At 42.4% G+C, this 21,328-nt stretch overlaps 3 protein-coding genes across 6 annotated transcripts; 2 read left to right on the forward strand and 1 right to left on the reverse strand.

Moving 5' to 3' along the window:
- The first annotated feature begins 336 nt into the window (after window positions 1-336).
- Window positions 337-6,358, forward strand: sh2d5 (SH2 domain containing 5). Of its 4 annotated transcripts, XM_056272763.1 has the most exons (11): window positions 337-350; window positions 444-499; window positions 2,131-2,186; window positions 2,301-2,381; window positions 2,493-2,567; window positions 2,721-2,867; window positions 3,698-3,898; window positions 4,135-4,318; window positions 4,811-4,910; window positions 5,032-5,191; window positions 5,655-6,358. In XM_056272763.1, exons 2-11 carry the CDS (start codon window positions 487-489, stop codon window positions 5,859-5,861), a joined length of 1,224 nt encoding a protein of 407 aa, XP_056128738.1. In that variant the 5' UTR covers window positions 337-350; window positions 444-486; the 3' UTR covers window positions 5,862-6,358. The 4 variants fall into 4 exon arrangements, with proteins under 4 accessions (XP_056128738.1, XP_056128739.1, XP_056128740.1 ...); XM_056272764.1 differs by lacking the exons at window positions 337-350; window positions 444-499 and adding an exon at window positions 1,116-1,201; XM_056272765.1 differs by lacking the exons at window positions 337-350; window positions 444-499 and adding an exon at window positions 1,315-1,480.
- A 579-nt stretch (window positions 6,359-6,937) lies between these two features.
- Window positions 6,938-15,066, forward strand: kif17 (kinesin family member 17). Its single transcript, XM_056301168.1, has 14 exons — window positions 6,938-7,168; window positions 7,421-7,567; window positions 7,871-7,972; window positions 8,215-8,404; window positions 8,750-9,202; window positions 9,476-9,567; window positions 9,935-10,100; window positions 10,369-10,466; window positions 10,693-10,817; window positions 11,233-11,461; window positions 13,678-13,955; window positions 14,200-14,260; window positions 14,387-14,510; window positions 14,876-15,066. The coding sequence occupies exons 1-14, from the start codon at window positions 6,938-6,940 to the stop codon at window positions 15,064-15,066; spliced, it is 2,487 nt and encodes an 828-aa protein (XP_056157143.1).
- A 4,007-nt stretch (window positions 15,067-19,073) lies between these two features.
- Window positions 19,074-21,327, reverse strand: zgc:158258 (uncharacterized protein LOC791186 homolog). Its single transcript, XM_056275300.1, has 3 exons — window positions 21,223-21,327; window positions 20,726-20,921; window positions 19,074-20,598 (listed from the first exon to the last, which is right to left on the reverse strand). The coding sequence occupies exons 1-3, from the start codon at window positions 21,325-21,327 to the stop codon at window positions 19,364-19,366; spliced, it is 1,536 nt and encodes a 511-aa protein (XP_056131275.1). The 3' UTR covers window positions 19,074-19,363.
- Between the last annotated feature and the right edge of the window lies 1 nt (window position 21,328).

The raw sequence follows: 21,328 nt of genomic DNA on the forward strand, positions 1-21,328 counted from the left end.
ACCCTTCTGCAGTATGCCTGTTTATTCTGACTGAAGTGTTTATATGGAGCGTTTTTATTCTGTTTGGGTTTTCAAACCGATTATAATCGGAACATTAGGCTCCATATAAACATAGCTGAGTGTTACCTACTGCAGCTTTAAACTGTTCACTTACCCAGAGTCGGATACTGGCAGTTGTGCAACCACCAGGAATGTTGGGCTGGAAAAACAAATTTTAGGAAGGAGAGGATGACTCATTAAATGATAAGCCCTTAATTTCAGATATTTTTAGGGCATAGTATTTACGGACTTTCATGTTTTAGGCATACAGTCTATGGTCTTAGCCGATTCGCTCATTTATAACAAACTGGGTAAGCATTACTGCCGACCATTCTCCAAAGCACAACGCATGACTTATTTGAGGGTGGAGGGGTTTCCCTATTTAATTCAATTCAAACTTTCAGGTGACGAACCCACCTTAAAAGTTTGCTTCTTCGGCAATCCTTCATGTCGCCAATAAGTAAGTAGACATTTGAGTTTTGTTTGTAAATCAGGCTCTCCCCTCCACCCCCCCCCCAGGACTATTTTCTGGCGGAGACAAATTCTGTTGCGTGGTCTGTGTTCAAATGCAGTGTGACTTGACAGTTAACGAAGCGCAAGTGACAGCGAAGCTCATATCCATCCGCGCAACGTAAATGGTGAACGTTGACAAAAAAAGAATAATAGAAAATAAAGAAGACTAGACGCTAAATATTCGCTATGATGGACTAAAGCTGTGCATCTGCGGGTTAACTTTCAAACCGAAACTGGATGCCTTGCTCCGAAAAGTAGGAGAAACACATTGGGGGTGGGGGGGGGGGGGGACTCCAAGTGGAATGCTTCGGGAAATAGTCGGGAGTAACGTAAAGCGTAAGCATTGTTGTGTCATAGTGTTGTTATTCTATGTTAAGTACGCTGAGAGGGCCACGAAGTCAAATTCCCCGTATGTGCAAACCCACATGGCCAACAAAAATGATTCTGATTCGCGGTTTGTCGAAAATGGATTTAAAAACGTGCAAAAATACCGGTGTTGCGCTTTAAATGAGTCGGGGTAATGAAGACACGCCCAGGCACACCTGGGACACAAAGCCGCGGCTGAACCGCGCACCGACCGAGGGCGCAGCCGCAGCATCCAAGGTGTTCCTGTGTGAGGTCGGAGGTGGAGAAACTGTCGGGACTTGAGGTATTAAAATAAAATGAAAAAGAAGAGTGAAAATGTTTTAACCATTGACCAAACCTAGCTATTTCATTACTTTGTCGGTCTCGACACCGATCTGATGGGATAATTTGCTGTAGTCTGGCACTTACTTGCGTTGTCTCCTGGCTAGATCCTCGCTTGTGTTGTATTAACTCTCAGATGTACGTCGCTTTGGATGAAGGCGTCTGCTAAATGAAACTAACGTTGTTGTCTAGCCGAATGTGCCGACGTTTGGTTGCCTTCCTTCCTTTCTGTCTGTTCGAGGTATGTAACTTGGAGCTTGGGCTGTGAATTCGACGTTAGAGAAGTGGTTTGGGGCAGCAGTGTGCGCGTTTGTTGATTTGACGGAGTTTTACAGCTCATCGCGGGGAAGTGGAGCTGCTTTATAAGCAGCTGTGTGTGAATGCAAACGAGTAGCTGCTGCGCTTTACTACGTCTACCTCCTTTCTTTTTAATCATCTATCGCAACTTGAACCTGTCGTCCCAGATGTAAGCTTTCCATTTAGCTGACCATTTATGTTTGACGGATGTGTGTGTGTGTGTGTGTGTGTGTGTGTGTGTGTGTGTGTGTGTAGACGTAGCAAGCTGTTCGTAATGGCGTGTGTTTTATGAGTATTTCGTCCGCCCCCGCAGCTGACTCATTCAAAGCTCTTTCCTATTCCTTTACTTTCGACCGGGAAGTGTGTGTGTGTGTGTGTGTGTGTGTGTGTGTGTGTGTGTGTGTGTGTGTGTGTGTGTGTGTGTGTGTGTGTGTGAACGCTGCGTCTCCTCATGGTTGACTGCCCTTTTTCGTTTTTGACTTTACATCCGTTTTGTCTGTGAATTGTAGCTGGTTAGGGTTATAAACAAGACTGAAACGACTTTTTGATATATATATTTTTTTCTGGTTATTTGCATATTTATATCATAAACAGGCAGCATGGGCGATGCCCCTATCAGGGAAGACGGTACTGTGACAAGACCAGCAAAGGTAAACAAATGACTGTTTGCTCATGTGTCATCCAGAGATTAAACTAATACAAAAGACAGTGATAACACGCGTCTGTTATTTCCTCATGAGTTGTGTTTTGTTTTCTTTTTCAAGTACGTGGGCTCGTTTCCTGTGGATGACTCTTGTTTGGACGACCAGATTGAGCAGCTCCACTCAAAGTTAAAATCACTCAGGGTAAGTGTAGGAAAATGATCACTGTGGAAATATCATCCTTGTATTTTTCCCCCTAAGAACATTAGTGAATAAAATGCCTTTTTCTCATATCTCTCCATTGTCAAACATCAGACATGCAAGCGGAGGAGGCCCGTTTCCCTGAAATTCTCAGTCAAAGGCGTCAAAATGTATGATGAAGATGAGACGGTAAGGGAAAAGTGGTGCCCTCTGAGAAAACAAATGGGTTTCATTGCCTGAACGCAAGTTGAATCATATGCCTAGAAAAATATCTCGGTCAATGATCAGTTTAATAAGAAATATCTATTAGAAAAAAATATATTGTCCTCCTCGGTTGTATAGACCCTTCTGATGGCCCACGCTCTTCGCAGAGTCTCGCTCTCCACCACCCGTCCCTCCGATGCACAGTTTGCCTTCGTATCCCACAACCCAGGCGCCCCGGACGTCCAGCTGTACTGCCACCTCTTCAAGGCCAGGCATGCCAGAGCTGTAAGCACTCCCCTGCTTGACTCAAAACAGTGACCCCAGCAGAAAGTTGTGAATCATATGGCCAAAGAAGGGTTGATGATTTTTTTTTTATTTGATGGTGTAAGGGGGGAGGTGAGTGGCACTCAAATTGCGTGGATGTAATTTGGATTATTAATGCAAACAACTCAAGATTTAGTAAGAAACCCATTTGAAGTCGACATGAATACAAAATATCACAGGCCTACTTCAGCTGTCTTTGCAGTCTCCCTCATTCCTGCATGGGATAGTTGTTGGATGGTACTTACTGAATTATCTGGAAGCCAGCACAGGGCCTATAATTGTAAGACCTCCCGTAAAAATTGTATGAATGCTGATCTGACATTACACAGGTTATCAATATGTGCTTACTGTTATATGACCTGACTGCTAACAAAAAAATTACTATCCATGTTTGTTTTTTTTTTGTGTGTGTCTGGTGGTGGGGTTGGCAACGCAGGTGGACAAGTATTTATTGTGGGTATAGCCTTGGTTGCTCTTAGCCACCCCATAGCGCCACACTTGGATAAAATCATAGCTTATGTTCATCCAGAGTCAGACTGACTGTCAGTTAGTAAATTATTGAGGGCTCAGTGCTAAGAGTCGTGTTTGTTAGTAGGGGCGGGGCGGTCAAACCTGAGATGAAATGGTTACAAGGTGGTTTCTCTAACCACTCGATCACCTTACTACTTTAACCCTGTAGCTTTTTTTTGTCCTTTGGGTGATGGGGTGGAATGCATCCTCTGACTGAAAATCTATGAATATTGAACAGTTTTTACAAGCTTTGTTTTTCTGTACGGTTTTCTCTCCCATAGGCCCAGTTCCTGAACCTCCTGCTTTGCCGCTGTTTCCAACTCTCCTACCTGGAGAAGCACCCGGACGAGGCCGAGGAGGATTCTGTTGGTCCTCTGCCACGTCGAAGCCCTTCACTGCTCAACCATGGCTTCCCTCTCAGTGTCAGCGCCCTTGTGTCTTTCAGAAGAGCCCCTTTTAGAGGATTATTTCCAGGGGCCAAGGTTTGGACCTGAAAATCCTTCTTAATATACAAACACCAATGGGCTACTGCCATTGTTTGAAGACAAGCAGGGACACTTGCAGGACACCTGCTGCTGACAGCTGATTAACGGAAGCAATATTTGTTCCGGTGTTTTTTCCCCTCTTTTTATTATGATTTAAAGATAAAGTAGTTCAATCCAATTTAGATTAAATGGCTACATTTGGTGATTATAGTCTCTTTTTTTTCCATCCGAAGGCAAGTTCAAAGTCCTCTGAGGACCAGATGAGCAACCAGGAGGAGGTCTTCATCAACACCTCTCCCTCCCTGGTGCGCAAGAAAGCCATCCGCAATAAAGAACTGAGATCAGGGGCGTACCGCTCTTTTACTTTCACCCCTCACAAACAGCGCAATGTCCAGGAGCGACTCAGCGTACCACAAGGTGGGCCAAGTCTTCAAAGAGCACTTTCAAGAATGAAAGAGTTTATTAGGTAATGAAAAAACTCGCAGTTTTAGGTGCTGGGTTTTTTGTCACTGGTCTGTTGTGGTGTCACTTTATAGTGTTGTAAAATCAAGTGTGCACTTTTTCTTCAAATGTAGACATTTTTAAGGTGATGGATTAAGTTGGTCTCACATAGGTTAAAGGAGGATGACTAAAAGCTGCATACTTTTGATCTCTACACATTTGTTTGACGCTTGGGCATGTTGGAGCACTTGGGTTTTATGAGAAACTTTTATCACAGTTTGCCTTGTTAATCTTATTCCCATGTTTGAACCAAAGCATTCCATTCACTCCCACTCTACTTAAGGTGGGATTACATTGGACATTTTCCAAGGCAAACACGCCTGTTAGAATACCTTGCCTTTGGGACCTCTTGGAAAGAGATAATGTCGGCTTCTCGATTCTTACTCCTCTTGTATGTATGTGAAACAGGAAAGGACAAAGTGTCAGAGAAAATAACTTGTGCCCCAAGCTTGGCCGAAACCGAAGACACGTTGGCACATGCAGTCTGGTGTTGGGCCGGTATTGCAACGTGAGTGCCATCAACATGTATTTCACTGAACCCAGCCTTAAATTTTTCCCCATGATTTAACCAGCTTGAGGATATCCAGTTATTGGGGTTGGCTTTTTGAGGCCTGTGTGTTGTGTTGCAGTGATAGCGGCTCGTCCCTGCTTGAAGAGGATGTCCTGGGGTCCTACCTCCTGTGCTACCATCCCAAGAAACGCAACTGTGGCTCCCTCATCATTCGCCTCCCCTCCGGTCTGGTCACCCACCGAATTGAGAACACCCGCAAGGGCAAATTCTTGCTCGAGGTTGTGACAAGATGTCATTCACTTAGATTTTGAATGTTGATGGGAAATTTATAATATTATGATTAATAGAGAATACAGTAGCTTTTCAGCCAGATGCTAAAGATTCTAAATGCCAAATACATTTTATGGAAAGAAAATTAATTGCCTCACTTTTTCTTTAAGTTAATTTTTGCATTTTAAGCTCTCATTCTAAGGTATAGAAGCTTATGTCTAAAGTCCCCATGGGAACATTTCTTTTTATAGTAAAATAGGTATTGAAATTGCAATGACGCCACAAACACACAGAACAAGCATAATTTCCAACATCATCACGTGAAGAGACTCAAAGGAGCAGGCAGTAGTACGACGAGATTCATTTGGAAGGTGGACAAAAATATGTATGTAAATTGTATTTGTTTCTCTTACATTTCTGACATATCTTTTTGTTTTTTTTGTTTTTTTTTCTCATTTGTGCATCTGCTAGAAATGCAAGACGGAATTTGGCTCCATAGCTGCCCTGATAGAACACTATACTGAGGCCCCGGGTGAGCTGGCATGCCCCCTGAGCAGTGCCCGTGTGAACCACTGCTATGAATGGGAGGAGAGTACTTGCAAGCCGCAGGCTGCTGAATTACGCAAGAGTCTAAGAAAGAGCAATGCAAAAACTACCCAAAGAGGAAAATGGGTTTGAACCCTGGACACTGGAATGTGTATTACCAAACTATAAGTGACAACTGTGACACTTTTCTTTTTCCTTTTTTGCACAAATGTATCTACACTTTTTAACTTACATCTGATGTCTTTGTAAAATACAGTGCACCTTTCTCTTATTACTGACATTGTTGGCACTTATATGTAATATACTAAGGATGTTATTATTATTATTAAATCGGGATAGGCTATTAAATGTGGCCCTTTTTAATGTAAAAGCTGTTTTTTTAAACTTTTTATACATCTTTTTTGTGTGATATTTTAAACCTTAGTTATTGAAGGCACACACAGCAGAGCTACAAGTGCCTTTCCCCAAGAGCCAGGCCAAAAGAAGACATTTGATCAAACTTAAATGTTTTTCAAAGTTTTACGGAGCAGGTTTCCTATTTTTTTCTTTTTTTATACTGTATACCTACTTATAGGTGACGTCTGAATACCAAAATGTATGACTGATATATTTGAAATACATTTATCTGAGAAACAAGTCTTGCCTCTTGATTTCACGCAATTATTTCTGTACATGTGACCCGTGTTTATGGTTGCTAAGCAACCGTACACGCCGTGGCCAGAGAGGAAGTGGCAGGAGTCGTGTCTAGCCAAGGAAAGTGTGTACTGTCCTGTCCCCCCCCCCCCTCCTCAGTGGCTGTCGATCACTAGTCGCTGTCATTTAACTGGTTCAGCACACCCGCTGGTGATAAGGATTCCGTGGTGGGCATTCGGGGATTAACTGTCAACGTAAAGTTTTCATCACGGCGGTCTTCGAGAAAGCGGTAGCCTAATTTGCTACCACTGGCAACATCTGATGGCGAGAGAGCAGGTTTAGCTGTTGCGTTTTTGTAACATCAAGTTAACTGGTCACGAGATTTTTATTTTATTTTTTTTGTAAGGCTCAAGCTTGTGGACGGTCTACCCCCACCCCCCAAAAAAGGTCAAACGTTTATGTAACTAAGCACGACAATCTGAGTGAAGCGTGGTAGCTGGCCGTGTAGCCGGACGGTGGTCTGTGTACGCGATTTATTTTTAATTCCTCGACGAAGTAAAAACGAATAGTCAAGGATGGGGTCTGAGTCGGTGAAGGTGGTGGTCAGATGCAGACCGGTGAACGACAGGGAGAGGGCTCTGAACTGTAAGACGGTGGTGTCTATGGACTCGCACCACTGCCAGTGCTGCATCGAGAAGCCCGGGGGCACAGATGAGCCCCCAAAACAGTTCACCTTTGACGGAGCCTACTTCATCGAGCAAACCACTGAGAAAATGTACAATGAGATCGCCTACCCTTTGGTTGAGGTAGGCTTGCCAACCGTATTTTACTTTTTTTGTTTTTTGTATGTGGTTATTGTTGAGAACAAGGCCGCAACGTCTAGATCGACGGTCACTGGATACCCTTAATTCAGAATCCGAAACAAAATACAGCAGCATGATACGCAAAGCTAAACCTAGCAGCCTATATCCCACTGTTAACAGCCACAGTCCTCATTAACTCAGGAGTCTGTCTTCAATCATTTGCAAAGGTCAGTGGTTTTGTTTACATGTTGACAGGGGGTGACGGAGGGGTACAATGGCACAATTTTTGCTTATGGCCAGACTGGAAGCGGAAAGTCCTTTACCATGCAGGGTGTGTCTGAGCCTGCTGCCCAGAGAGGGGTCATACCAAGAGCCTTTGAGCACATCTTTGAAAGTATCCAGGTAGCTATGGCACAAGGCAACACATCGGCCCCACAGTGCTGTCATTCCACAAATCCATAACCAAGTTGTAGAAGCCTACCGTTATTTTTAAGAACACATAGCCTTGTTCTAGTGTAGAAATCATATCATGTACTTAAACAGAATTGTACTCTCTCTCTCCCTCTCCCTCTTTCTCTCTCTCTCCCTCTCTCTCTCTCTCGTTCTGTGTGTGTGTGTGTGTGTGTGTGTGTGTGTGTGTGTGTGTGTGTGTGTGTGTGTGTGTGTGTGTGTGTGTGTGTGTGTGTGTGTGTGTGAGAGAGCTAGTGTGCAGAAAACACAAAATTCCTTGTGAGGGCTTCCTACTTAGAGATTTATAATGAAGAAATCAGGGACCTTTTAGGAAATGACACCAAACAGAAAATGGAGGTAAGAACCTATTGGATTGATTCATAACAATCACTATTGACAAATGCAGTCATTATGTAACTTCTACCCTTCTACAACAAACATGATGGTCATCCTTTGTGCACAATGGGTGTTACCTTAGTGACTTAAAAAAAAAGCGGTTACGTGAGTGCTGGAAAGTTAGTGGTGTTCAAACAGGATGACTCGTTTGGTGTTTGTGTGTGTCTGTTTTCCTTTATTTGTGTGTGGTTGGTAAATGCCAGCTGAAAGAGCATCCAGAGCATGGAGTGTACGTGCGGGACCTCTCGATGCACACGGTGCACAGTGTGGGAGAGTGCGAGCGAGTCATGGAGCGAGGTTGGAAGAACCGGTCTGTGGGCTATACACTGATGAACAAAGATTCCTCTCGCTCACACTCCATCTTCACCATCCACCTGGAGATCTGCAACACTGGTGAATGTGCTCACTGCAAGCTAAACACAGACATGCTCCTTCAGCCCCCTTATGTAGGATGCAAGATGTATTCCTTGACTCATAAAACCACCAACAGCTTTAGCAGAAAAGCACAGATATTTGGAAGCCCCAGGTAGGAATGTCTAAATGTGTTGTGTTTAGACAGCAACCCTTACCCCCTGGGTTTAAAAGGTGGTGCCAAATGTTGTTTACTGAATTTACTTGCTCTGTAAAATTTAATGTGAATGTAAAGCCCCCTGAGATTGTGACTGCAATTTAGGGCTATATATAGATCAACTTAATTTTTTTCGACTTCGCCTTCCTCCACCCTCACCTTGTTCTCAGACTCTGCGGGCGAGGACCACCTGCGAGCAGGGAAACTCAACCTCGTGGACCTGGCGGGTAGTGAGCGCCAGTCTAAAACAGGGGCCACGGGGGAACGTCTCCGTGAGGCCACCAAAATCAACTTGTCCCTGTCCGCTCTGGGCAACGTCATCTCTGCCCTGGTGGATGGACGATCCAAGTATGTTCCCTACCGGGATTCCAAGCTGACCCGGTTGCTGCAGGACTCCCTCGGGGGGAACACGTGCACGCTGATGATTGCCTGCCTCTCGCCTGCAGACAGCAACTATGAGGAGAGCTTGAGCACACTACGCTATGCAAACCGGGCCAAGGCCATCCAGAACAGGCCTTGTATCAATGAGGACCCCAAGGATGCCTTGCTCCGGGAGTATCAGGAGGAGATCAAGAAATTACGTGCCCTCATCTCTGGCCAGCTCAGCACTGCAAAACTTTCATGTGAGTTTAATGCATGGACCCAGCCACATCCTAGCCTTATGATAATGGGGAGAGAATGCAAAAAATTCTCAATTAGAATTTGTACAAAATATTACATGACTGCATATGTAGACTGTGGACAAAATAAACGTATTACTTATTTATTCAATGTTTTGATTTTTATTTGTTGGATGTTAAATGATTTGATAGCAATTTGTTGGGGGATTTTCTGTTACTTACCATTGTGAAACCTACTGTCTCTCTTTTTTCCATTTTACTGTTTTATATCTGTAGCTCTTCTGGCTGGTGAGTTGTCTGACTCCCCTGTTGTCCTGCCCGGGCAACAGTCTAACACCACAGAAGCAGAGAAGGAGGAAATTAAACAAGTATGTACAAATCAAGTGCTTGTGCTGGCAGTTTGCTCACAGCGGACTGTGTGAAAACACTTGATGCAAGATTAAGAGTTGTGAAATTTACTGTATATAAATGGGTATATGTGTGTTTGGCATGCATGTGATATGTTGTCATTCAACACACAAGGATTAAAAGAAAATGGTTTCACAGTTAATGGTTATATGAAACTGCAGGTGTTCTCTGACCCCTCTATTGGACAAAACTGTGCACAAGATATGTTGTGGGAATTTCATCAAACACAGTGTGATTGTCCTTACCTTTCTAACAACTGCACAGCAATGAAAAACTGAAATTTAAATGCCAGATTGTTTGTAAGACTACGTCGTTCTCTCTGGGTAGGAGTATGAGGAGAAGCTGGCTAGGTTGCAGGCTGATTACAATGCAGAGCAGGAATCCAAGGCTAAGCTCCAGGGGGACATTGCTACTCTGCATCACTCATACGAAATCAAGCTCGCCAACCTGGAGAAGACCCAAGTCAGTAGGGGGAGCTCTATACCAAGAAATGGTAATCGTCCCAAAGCGTCAGTGTGTTAATTCATGCTATCCACATATAAGGCCTTCAATAGAGCTTCAGCATTGTTAGTTTATAATTTTAAGTCTTAAATCCAGTTTTAGAGCTTTCTAAAGTTATTTTTTTCTTGGCCACAATTACAGCCTCTAATGCCTTTTAATGTTCAGCTTAGACGAACAATAAAGTCTTAGTCTCAAGGTTAATTATAAATATTCTATCAGCCAACACACATGTCATTAAGTGTCTTGCTTTCTAATGTCAGAGAGCTCTAGCGATATGACCCAGGTTCGTGAGGAAGAGGGCTGCCACAGTACTGAAGCCTTGTACCCTACCCCTGCTGAAGAACCAGCCTTGACCAAGGTGCTCTGCCACACTTATTTTGTTTCATCTCAAAGTGAAGTAAATCATTAAGATTTCACACCTTATTGAAATGATTGCTTGTATTAAAATAAAATGACCTATGCATTATTTCTCTAGGTATTAGCCATCTAAATATATTTGTATTTTATTAAAGAGAGGAAATATTGAGGAGTGGATGTCAGGTAAAAATAGATAACATTTTAATTTAGGTTTTCTTGAAATGTAGGGCAAACAGCCCCTGGATACTTATCCAGTGGTCAGTGTCCAAAGAGGACCAGCAGGAGACGGGCACATAGAATCATCTATCATTGCAACATCTGGGCCTCTGGACCAGAGACATGCCCTAGAGCGGTGCGTGTGTTTAAATACTTAATATAGTATATATTGTACAATATGTGAATACTGTATAGCAGAGACCCACTATCCAGAGATTTTCTATTGTACAGATGTTCTATTAAGCAATGAATTGTTTGTTGTTTTTGATTTTGAACTCTGTGCAAAGATACAAAGACAGTTAATGCCTTGCCCACTTGACATCACTAGAAATGCCGATTCTCTGACTCTTATGCTCTCTGTAAATATTCAAAGACATGTCTAAGTCTTTCTACTTCCAGGATTTTGTGTTCTGTATGTTAGTATAAATGAAAAATTATTCAACAACTGTTGAACTTGAAAAGGGTTAGTGCTATTACTCCATTATGTGCCATCCGGGCATACATTCATTTAGTAAAATGTCTTTATTTTTGATTGTCCATTCCTTCCCCAGGCTGCAGCAGCTGGAGCAGGAGGTGGTAGGTGGGGAGCAAGCCAGGAACAAGGAGCTCCAACAGAGACATCAGCAGAGGAAGACCCTTGCCGACCAAAGGAAGTTGCAGCTCGTCCAGGCCCTGTCAGAGAACAGTGAGGAGAGCGAGAGCGTGCTCCTAAAGGTGTACGACTCCATCCAAGAAGAGGTTCACATAAAGAGCCAAGCTCTGGACAAGATGCAAGGAAAAGTGAGGCACCGTGATTAATAGAGAAGAGTGGCATAGAGTTAATGAGTGGGAAGTGGTTCATCGTCTTGTTGTTGAGGCTTATTCTGAGTTCAATTCCAAGTTCAAAAGTTTGTTATATCATTTATGGCAGCACAGTGGCCCAGTGGTTAGTGCTGTCGCCTCACAGCAAGTAGATCCTGGGTTCGAACCCCGGGGTTGTCCAACCTTGGGGGTCATCCCACGTCGTCCTCCATATGGAGTTTGCATGTTCTCCTTGTGTCTGCAGTGGGTTTTCTCTGAGTACTCCGGTTTCCCCCACCGTCAAAAGAAACATGCATGTTAGGGTTTATACTCCCTCTGTGCCCCTGACCAAGGCAATGGGAAAAGAACTGGGGTTGGTCCCTGGGTGCAGCATGAAGGCAGCAGCCCGCTGCTTCTAGCTACACAAATCACAGCTATGATGGGTTAATTTGCAGTAATTGAATTTCCCCAAGGGGATTAATAAAGGAAACTTAAATTAAAATTAAATTAATAATTTGTCAGTTTCTAAAGAAAAAATAATTTATTGAAGGGGCTGCTTGCACAAAAAAAATAAACAAGGAATACGTTACAATATTCAAAATCTAGGTAAATTGAATGTGTAAGAATATGTAAAAGAGTATCAAGCAAGTATCTGTAAATCTACAAATATCTAGTGAGCAAACCAGTTTAAGAAATAAGAACTATCCGGAGTATAGAGCACAAAAAGAAAAAAAACAAAAGAAAACCTGCACAATAAAAATGTAAAAAAAATCTGCAGATAAAATGTCTCTACTATACAGTGTTCAAATATAGAGTATTGCCCTGTTAAGAATTGTATCATATTTAAACATTATATTAACACAATTTTATGTAGAATTGAATATTCACGATAGGTCCCTTAAAAAAAAAAGGGGGGGGGGTCATGCAAGCCAGTACCATCAACCTTGGCTCACATAACATCCCAAACACCCACCCAGCGGAAACTGTTTATATAATAAATAATAGTGCAAAAAAAAAAAATCAAAGATTTTTACGATTTTTACCATCATACATCACTGACAGTTACCAGTGATTTTAACGAGTTTAAAATTGCAGAATCTCTTTGCATTTTGCCATAAAGCAAAACTCAAACGTATCCGAGAGCCAAATGAACGCGTAGCCACGGCTGGGCAAAAGTGGGCAATGCCCACCCAGTTGGCACTCCTGCCCATCCAATCAGAAAGCTTCACTTTGATTGGCAGTGCATTTCACAAGTACCAGCAGCTCCTTGTCTTTCTTTCATGTATACCGCGAGCATTCCACTGTACACTCTAGCTTGTACACTCCACCCAGTCGATGCTCATGCACATCCAATCAGAAAGCTTCATTTTGATTGGCAGTGCGTTTTGCAAATGCCAGCAGCCCCCAGTCCCATCTTTCTTTCACACATTCCACCCTAGTTTGTCCACTAGCTAAAGCCACAGGAATCCCCCCCCCTCAAAAAAACTAGTTAAAAAAAACTATGGCCAAAAAACAAACTAATTTATTAAACTTTGTACAAGTGAGAAAAATGAGGAGGAGGGGAAGGTGCAACCACTTCTGAAGTGGAAGAGCCAAGTAAGTTAGAACGTTGTGTATGATCAGCACAGATACTAGGCCAGCGTTTTCCAACCCAGTCCTCAAGGAACCCCTATCCTGCAGATTTTCATTGTAACCCTGCATAGGTAGCCCTGCTTGTACTTACTCAACCAATCATCTCACAGCACTTAATTATGCAACGCGTGCAACATCTGACATAATTCATTGCTGATTGGTTGAATAACTACAAACAGGTATATATTCAGGGTTGCAAAGAAAATCTGCAGGATATGTGTTCCTTGCGGACTGGGTTGGGAAACACTGTACTAGGCTATAGCTAGGTAGTTCGGCTTCATTGATGAGTTGCAACAGTAAAAGCAATTCTGAATAGGTTAGCTACAGGTGATGAAAATAATCCGTCAGCCTCTGAAAATGTTCAGAGCGCATGCAGAAATTTCAGCTGCCCAATGCATAGCTTATGTAATATGATTATGCTGCTGCTGTTATATATATGTGCTATACACATACGGACTGTGCCCATCTGACTTTTGTCTGTGCCCACCCACAATCAGATTTCTGGCTACGCGCCTGGAGCCAAATATGATTTCTCTTTTTGCATTTGCCTATGTCATCAAATCTATTCCTATATTATGTGACAGCTGAAAGCGGCCAAGTTGGAGATCCGTGACCTGCAGGCAGAGTTTGAGATGGAGAGGAATGACTATCTGGCAACCATCCGCCGCCTGGAGAGGGAGGGCCAACTACTGCACAGCCTACTGCAGCGTATGGCGCCCCTGGTGCGTCGGGACTGCAACTACAGCAATGTGGACCATCTGAGGAAAGAAGCCACCTGGGATGAGGACAGTGGCAGCTGGAGGTTGCCTGATGTATTGGTACAGAAAACGTCACTGCCTTCAGGTAAGCCACAGGAAGTAGCATAAAGGGTGAACACTAATTTAAACTTTAAGCTCAGGGCTACAGAGAGCTTTTTTTTTTTTGCCGTTGAAGCCATGGCTGTTGGGTCAGAATTGCAAATCCTTTCTGATGTCTCCTATCACTGTGTGTGTGTGTGTGTGTGTGTGTGTGTGTGTGTGTGTGTGTGTGTGTGTGTGTGTGTGTGTGTGTGTGTGTGTGTGTGTGTGTGTGTGTGTGTGTTCTCTCTCTCTCATAGTTGTGGCTACCCCTGCTCCTCGACTCTCAGCACATAGAGGCTCAGCTGCTGACGCGGGAGAGATGTTTATGGTGTGTGTGCGTGAGTGTGTGTGTGTGCGCACATGTGTATTTTCTATCCATGCAATTATCTCTCATTCACAATATCTATAATCAGAAATTTATATGGATCTTTACTCTTCTGTCTGTGTGTTTAAGCAGGTGGAAGAGGACAGGTACAAGGAAATGCTGGACCGTAGTGACAGTGAAAATATTGCCAGCAACTACTTTAAGTCCACGAGAGCCATTCAACTATTGGGTGGTGAAACCACCAAGGGACTTGGTAAGACCAGGACTTACAGACTCTGCATGTCCTTACTGCTGGTGAACCAGATGAATGTATTACGTATTAGCAGGTTATTGTTAACTAAATACACTTTATGTTTCAATATTCTTTAGAGGCCATGAGTGCAATTTCTGAGTGCAAAACAATTGTTACTCTGTGTAAAAAATTGTAAGCCCTGGAGGCTCATCAGACACACTCCAATTTTGTTCAGAAAAAGTAATGTTCTTAATTTGCAATTTCAAATCAGAACATGGCTGACAGCCACTATAAGAGCCATTGAGCCGAAATATTTCAATATTTTAACATTTGTCCATGCTCATCTTTGCTGGCGCTATCAAATTGACCAAGCTTTTCTCTTGCAGCCGTCCATTCACCTCCTGCTGTCAGTGGGGCGGCCCATCTAACCGCCAGGGCTTCCAATATCAGCCCGCCTCTTGGCTTGGAGTCGGTAATGCCACGACCATTCCGGCTGGAATCGTTGGGTATCCCTGTGCCCAATGGCAAGGTGAAGCGGAAGAAAAGTAAAACACACGTCCTTTATGAAGGGAACTGAAACGGCTGGTCATTCTACCTGCTGTTATATATCTTTTTTTTTATGCATGCACAGTAATCCAGTTGAATCAGTTCATCTGCACACAATCTTTATTGAGAGAGAAACGTTTCATCACTCATCTAAGTGACCTCTTCAGTCTCATCTTACTGCAGGTATCCCCACCCTTGTAAACAACACAGTGGCATAACGACCAAAATCGGTTTCATATGCAAACCTGCAGTCAGTTGAGACTGAAGAGGTCACTTAGATCAGTGTTTCTCAACCGGGGGTCCGCGGACCCCTAGTGGTCCGTGGTGTAATTGCAAGGGGTCCGTGAAAATAAAATATCTTTAAAAAAAAGATCCTATGACATTTATAGAAATAGGATTATTTTACTCAAATGTGACTGAGACCTTTATCTACCTAAACTATAAAGGGTAACAGGACTTTTTTCTCTAATTACATCTGTTTCACAAGTGTAATTTATTGTATTTTAATAAGAGATCTCGCTCCCGTTTGCATTGTTAAAAGTTACTGCATAAAAATTCTGTTGTTACATATATCTGAAAGTTACTGAATACATATTCTGTTTTGTTAACTATATCTAAGTTACAACTGAAAGCTCTTATTTTTGCCCCAAAGAGTGATTAAATGCTATAATGCAATTTAAAATGCAGTTTCTACTGTTTCTATCAAATTGCAACCCCCCTCCCCAAGATCAGGTGGAGGGGTCCTCATGGTAGATCAAAAATACGCAGGGGGTCCAGGACCCCAAAAAGGTTGAGAACCGACTTAGATGAGTGATGAAATGTTTCTCTCAAAAAAAAGTGTCCAGATGAATTGATTCATCTTTCTGTGAGTGTTCTTATATTCTTATATACTTTCCCCTTTCTCTTCTATTCATTACCACAGCGATTCTGCTCACATACTATGATTGATTGTGAATGTATCGGGAATTATACATTTTAAAGAACCACTGCATATCAGCAATTTCTTAGCACTTTACATGGATATTATGAGCCCCTCAGTGTACTATGAGGGTGTTTTTAATGGCATTTTGATAAATTTTGAACATGACACTACCTCTGTTACTACCTGTTGTCACACTATTGAGCTAGCACAGTGCTTCTAATATTGTGATAATGGCTGACTGAGTTCAAAGAAATGAATGTATTTCTTTTCCAGTGATTTTTGATGCTGCTATAGATGGTGTGTGTGTGTGTGTGTGTGTGTGTGTGTGTGTGTGTGTGTGTGTGTGTGTGTGGGGGGCTGTTGTCACGGCAACATAATGTTGACAGACTGTGTCAGCGCATCGTGTGTCACATCCAGGATCAGCGTCTTATTTCCTCTCTGATGCAAGTGAGAAGCCTGCATATCATCTGAAATGGGTATATGGGTCATGATCTCACATGACCTTGACAGAAATGAGGAATGTTGACCAGGGGGTTGCCTCGAGTTTTGTGTCATGCACTTGGAAATAGACACAGGATACAGACCCCCGATCTGATAGGATTTTGTCCCAGGGAAACCGTATGACAGGGCTTTTGTTTTTATTTCTGTTTTTTAAAAATTATTTTAGCAAGTTGTGTTACAGTCTAAACTCTGTCTGTTGATAATACCGGGTACAGTGAAAATATGAATAGGATGGTCTATTTCATAACACAGCCTACTCTGTAACCGGACAGGTTCAAGTGAGTGAAATCATAGGGAAATGAAACCGTTCCTCAATTTGCTACAGGGAACCAGTTGGAACCCTATCAAGGGTTCATGTATAAGTCCTCAGCCTTCACCTTGAGAACAACTTGTTTACAAAGAAACTAGTAATAACCAGAGACTTCATTTATGCGCTTTTGTGGTTAATGCAAAATACACAATTTGGGATATACGATAAAAAGGTTTTTCTTCTAAACTCAACCCTCTTTGTGTTTGTATCACAATACTGACATACGGCTCACTTTTCTCACTTGGCTCTGGCCTGATTTTTCCATCTACTGTTTGATAATACTTGACCAGCAGCAGACAGCCGTGTCAATGTCAAAAATGTGACACCATATACTGGCACAGCACTCTCTGCTCAGGCATACATTAGCTACCGGCCCATTTTACAAGTCCATTACCATCACAGTGACATTGCAGACAGCAACTTCAGTATTCTTATCTAGTATCAACACCGGGGGCTCAAGACTATTACGTAAGATAACTCCTACCAGTTCGCATTATTCACTGGGAAGAATAGACTTACAATAGAGGTCAAGAATGAACGGCAGGGAAAAGAAAGCGCTGGTCTGTTAAGTAAGGGAGGTTCACACTGAGGCGGGGCTGAAGATAATCCGATAACGCGAGGATAGCTGAGTAGCTTTTCTCATCACCTGAGCGGCTTGTAAGATGAGAGTTGTATGACTGGTAGTCATTCAGGGAGTGAATTGCTGAATGATGGGCCGTGCTAAAGCCAGTGTACATACAGGTTTGCAGGGGTGAGGGTTTAACTGAATAGAAAACCTCTTTGCCTCTTTGTTCAAGACTAATTCTATGATTGGCCTGCAAGGGCTACTGTAAGGCAGGAAATAAGCAAGGGCTTTATTCACAAGCAACCTGAAAAGTTCAGTCTGAAAGAGCACCCCATTAACAAATGCAAGATAATCACAAGAGGGTAGGCAGCTCACTGTACCCTCATGAGATCACATTTCCTTAAAGTTTCATTTCAGGAATGAGCCTGCTTAACTCTTGTTGGTTGGAGCAGTGTTTTATCATTTACATAGCACTAGGAGAGGTGTACATTTCCATATGCTGAAGTAGGTAGAAATGTAACATGTTTGGGATCGCCATGGTTTAGTGATATTTATATAAATGATACAGAAAGTGTGATAATTGTCTTTACCAAACTTCTACAAACCCAGTCTAAACAGCAGATAAAAAAAAAGATAATTTTTAAAAACATGGAGGAAGTGAACCATTATTGCATGAGAGCTCGAAGAGTGATTTGCTCTGAAATAGCTTACTTTTATAAAACACAGAAGAAAAATTTTAAACAAATGACAGTCGAAAAATAAAGGAAAAAAATGCACCCCAAAATGGTGAATATGCTTTCTATTTCATGATTTGAATTCACAAAAACAAAATCTAGCAGAAATACAAAAAAATGATGTTGGACAAACATTTATGTCCTGGGTATAATTCATCTGCCCAGAATCTAAAATGTTATCAGCCCATGCCAATCCATATTCAATTAACACTGATATGCATGTACAAGTCCAGGTATTTCTGTGAATTTTAGTCTCAATTTGATTTGGGTTGTTTTTCCTCTGAGCACAAATACAACTGAAGAATGATGACTAATGACATAGATGAGGCATTTCTTCCTGACTGAATGTCATTTTTTCTAGGGCTCACTGGAGTTGGGGCAAGGCCAATTGTTTTAACAACATTTGTTATGTTTTCTGTGCTGGTTTTGCCCCAATTGGAGACATAATGAAGGCTTTTCAATAATTTTCCCATGTTGGTGTCCCCAGTTTATTAGAGGTGTAGACCTCCCCTATATATGACATATTTTCAACCTGTTAAAAAGCCAAGCTATAGGCTAAATTTAAAGAAGATTGAGTAGAAGCTGATCCTTGAGGGCTATAATCAATATTCTTTGCAGCATGGTGTGTACTCATGGGATTAGTGGAATTAGGCTCATATGTAAAGAGCATGAAACTCAACAGTATTTCATCGATTTCAAAAATCTCTTACCAGATGTACATATAATCAGTTGCATCCTGTTTTTGCTATCCATCTTATATAACTATACATTATATGACAGATTTGGTGTCATTTGGAACTAAAAACATTGTTTTAGAAAAATTAGTGTTTTCTCAGAAATAAAATGTTTCAACACTTTATATGTAGTGTTTTATGGGTTTTGAAGTCTTCAAAGTACATTTTCATATACCTTAAATGCCATTTATACAGCAAAAATAAAAAACAAAAACAAACAAAAAAACACATTTCAAGGAAAGTGACACTGAAGCCACATACTGAAACCAGATAGTGCTGCCCTTTAGATTACTCTTCTTAGGTTGATGCTAAAATGCCAAGTTCTCACTTGCCTCCCACTCTCTTTAAAATGATGAAACTCAAATTTTGTCAGACCAGGCTAAGCAGGCCAGGCTAAGCAGACAGACGTCAAGTCAGATTTATTTGTATAGCCCTGAATTACAATTTAGTGCCAGAGGCCTTTACAATCTCAATTACATTCTGTACAATGAGTGCGCACAATTTGGATGAGCAAAAACCCGACAGAAAAAAACTTGACGTCCATTGCCGCTTTTCACCGATTCTACTCTTTGAGCAGACCAAGCTTTTTAAGTGCCTCTCTCCGATCTGCCCCCATCCCAGGTACCATTATCACACTGTACCCCAGAAGGTTTGAGGATTTGCGAGATAGAGGTTGAGTTGTGGTGGTACATTCCAACAGCTGGGGGTCTAATGCCTTGGTTTGAGCAGTTTCAGAACAACTTCTGTGGCTACCCAGGGTAGTAGAGTGAGGTTGTTCTCTGGGCTGACAGGGTAGGTGGTTCCCAAAACCTGCCTCTGAGCCTTCTAGAGTCACAGCCTTCACTCCATTGGTGAGATAGGTATTTGACAGGGATGCAGAATGTTGCTCACTTCTGGAGTAGTGGTGGAAACTGGCACTGCTCTGCACAGGTCGGCCTTTTGGCTCTGTAGGGACATGAAAATGAGAAAACGATGGACTTCTCAATGGCTTGGTGTGAGCTGGATCTCTTGCAAATCTGTTGTATGTTGAGTCCCAAGAAGAGGGAGATTTTGATGGGGCCAGTGGGACGATGGCCTCTTTTTCTGGCTCTTTGTCTTTCAAGAGGCCCAACTTCTGCAAGGCCTCCATTCTCACCTTTTGGTCATCTGGCAAGCGCTTGCCACAAGATGAAGAGTCGTGGGTTGGGGTTGCTGTTTCATTTGGGTTCAAGACACTATTAACTGAAATACTGGGTGTAATTCTTTTGGGTTTGGGAGCCACAACCGGAGGACTGGTCATAGGCCTATGAGTAGACGCCTTAGAGGGGGCTCTGAAGAGGTTTGTAGTATTTGGCTGAACTCCTGTTGTTGAGCCATGAGGATGCTGGCCCAAGTCTATAGTATGATCAATAGTGGGGCATAAAGGGGACTTCTTGACAGAGGCACTCCGCCGCAGATGGACAAGAGCCTCATAGGACAGAGGTCCTCTAGGTGAGGAACCATCAGTCATCCTACCTGAGTAGTCCTTAGGCTTGATCGGAGGAGGTATCACCACAACATTGACTTCTGAAGGTACAGGATGAGTGCTGTGTTGTTGGTTGAACTTGGAGCCAATTTTGCTGTCTGTATTAGTTATCTGAGGCTTTGAATGGAAGTTCTTGTTCTGGTCTGCAGGAACTATGCTTGGTTTAGCATTGGACACAGTGCAGGAGGAACTGTTGGCCACAACAAGAGGTGTTGGAACTAAATAACTTTGGATGTGCTTGTTGTTTTTAAAACTTTCCTTTATAGGTTCCTTAGAGACACATTTTGGTGTACCTGAAAAATACAAAGTCGTGCACAAATACGCAGGATTAGATTTACCATGTATGTCACATTTGCGTGTGTTAGTGGCTGGTATAGAACATTAGCTATTGACAAATCCCTTTGAAGAGATTTTACTCACCGTTGAGCTTGCTGTTGCTCATGGAAGCTGACAGGTTAGCCATTTTGGTGGCAAGGTTGCCAAGGGTAGGAAGTTGGTCAGGTTCATCATTGGACAGTCCGCTATCGTCCTCCGTGTCCAAGGACTCAATTGTCTCCTCCAAAAACATGAGACATGCCCTCTCTTCAGCAGACAGGTGTTCTAGGCTACCATCGCTCTGCAACACACAAAAACAGGACGTTCCTTAATGCAGCTCAATTAAGTATTCACAACACAAAAGGATCAGTACAAAAATATTAATCAGGATACTTTTTAAAGATTAGAAGATAACTTAAAACTGATGTTAATACATTTTCAGAGCAATTTCTTTTTTTTACAAATTCTGAATGACAAACTAATTTTAAATTGAGATCACAAATAACTTGGTTTCATCAGCATACCGCTACTGATGTTGTTTACTAATGATATAGTAAACAACAGAAATTCCCACAAATAATAGGGTGGGGCATATTACTCACAAATCCAGAATTAGCACTGACAACACTGTCACAGCTGCCAGCACTGTCCATGGTGGTTATAGTCTCGAATCCAGTGCCACCTGGCCACGTATCACTTTTGGGCATC

This window comes from Lampris incognitus, chromosome 2 (assembly GCF_029633865.1).
Source record: "Lampris incognitus isolate fLamInc1 chromosome 2, fLamInc1.hap2, whole genome shotgun sequence".
NCBI classification, from domain to species: Eukaryota; Metazoa; Chordata; class Actinopteri; order Lampriformes; family Lampridae; genus Lampris; species Lampris incognitus.

Excerpts from the sequence above, each read along its gene's own strand:
- kif17 (XM_056301168.1), top strand. The coding sequence starts at position 6,938 with ATGGGGTCTGAGTCGGTGAAGGTGGTGGTCAGATGCAGACCGGTGAAC. Across the intron at positions 7,568-7,870 it reads ACATCTTTGAAAGTATCCAG|TGTGCAGAAAACACAAAATT; the intron begins GTAGCTATGGCA and ends TGAGAGAGCTAG. Across the intron at positions 14,511-14,875 it reads TGAAACCACCAAGGGACTTG|CCGTCCATTCACCTCCTGCT; the intron begins GTAAGACCAGGA and ends TTTCTCTTGCAG.
- sh2d5 (XM_056272763.1), top strand. Across the intron at positions 2,382-2,492 it reads CAAAGTTAAAATCACTCAGG|ACATGCAAGCGGAGGAGGCC; the intron begins GTAAGTGTAGGA and ends GTCAAACATCAG. Across the intron at positions 2,868-3,697 it reads AGGCCAGGCATGCCAGAGCT|GCCCAGTTCCTGAACCTCCT; the intron begins GTAAGCACTCCC and ends TCTCTCCCATAG.
- zgc:158258 (XM_056275300.1), bottom strand. The coding sequence starts at position 21,327 with ATGCCCAAAAGTGATACGTGGCCAGGTGGCACTGGATTCGAGACTATA. Across the intron at positions 20,922-21,222 it reads TCAGTGCTAATTCTGGATTT|AGCGATGGTAGCCTAGAACA; the intron begins GTGAGTAATATG and ends TGTGTGTTGCAG. Across the intron at positions 20,599-20,725 it reads GAGCAACAGCAAGCTCAACG|GTACACCAAAATGTGTCTCT; the intron begins GTGAGTAAAATC and ends TGTATTTTTCAG.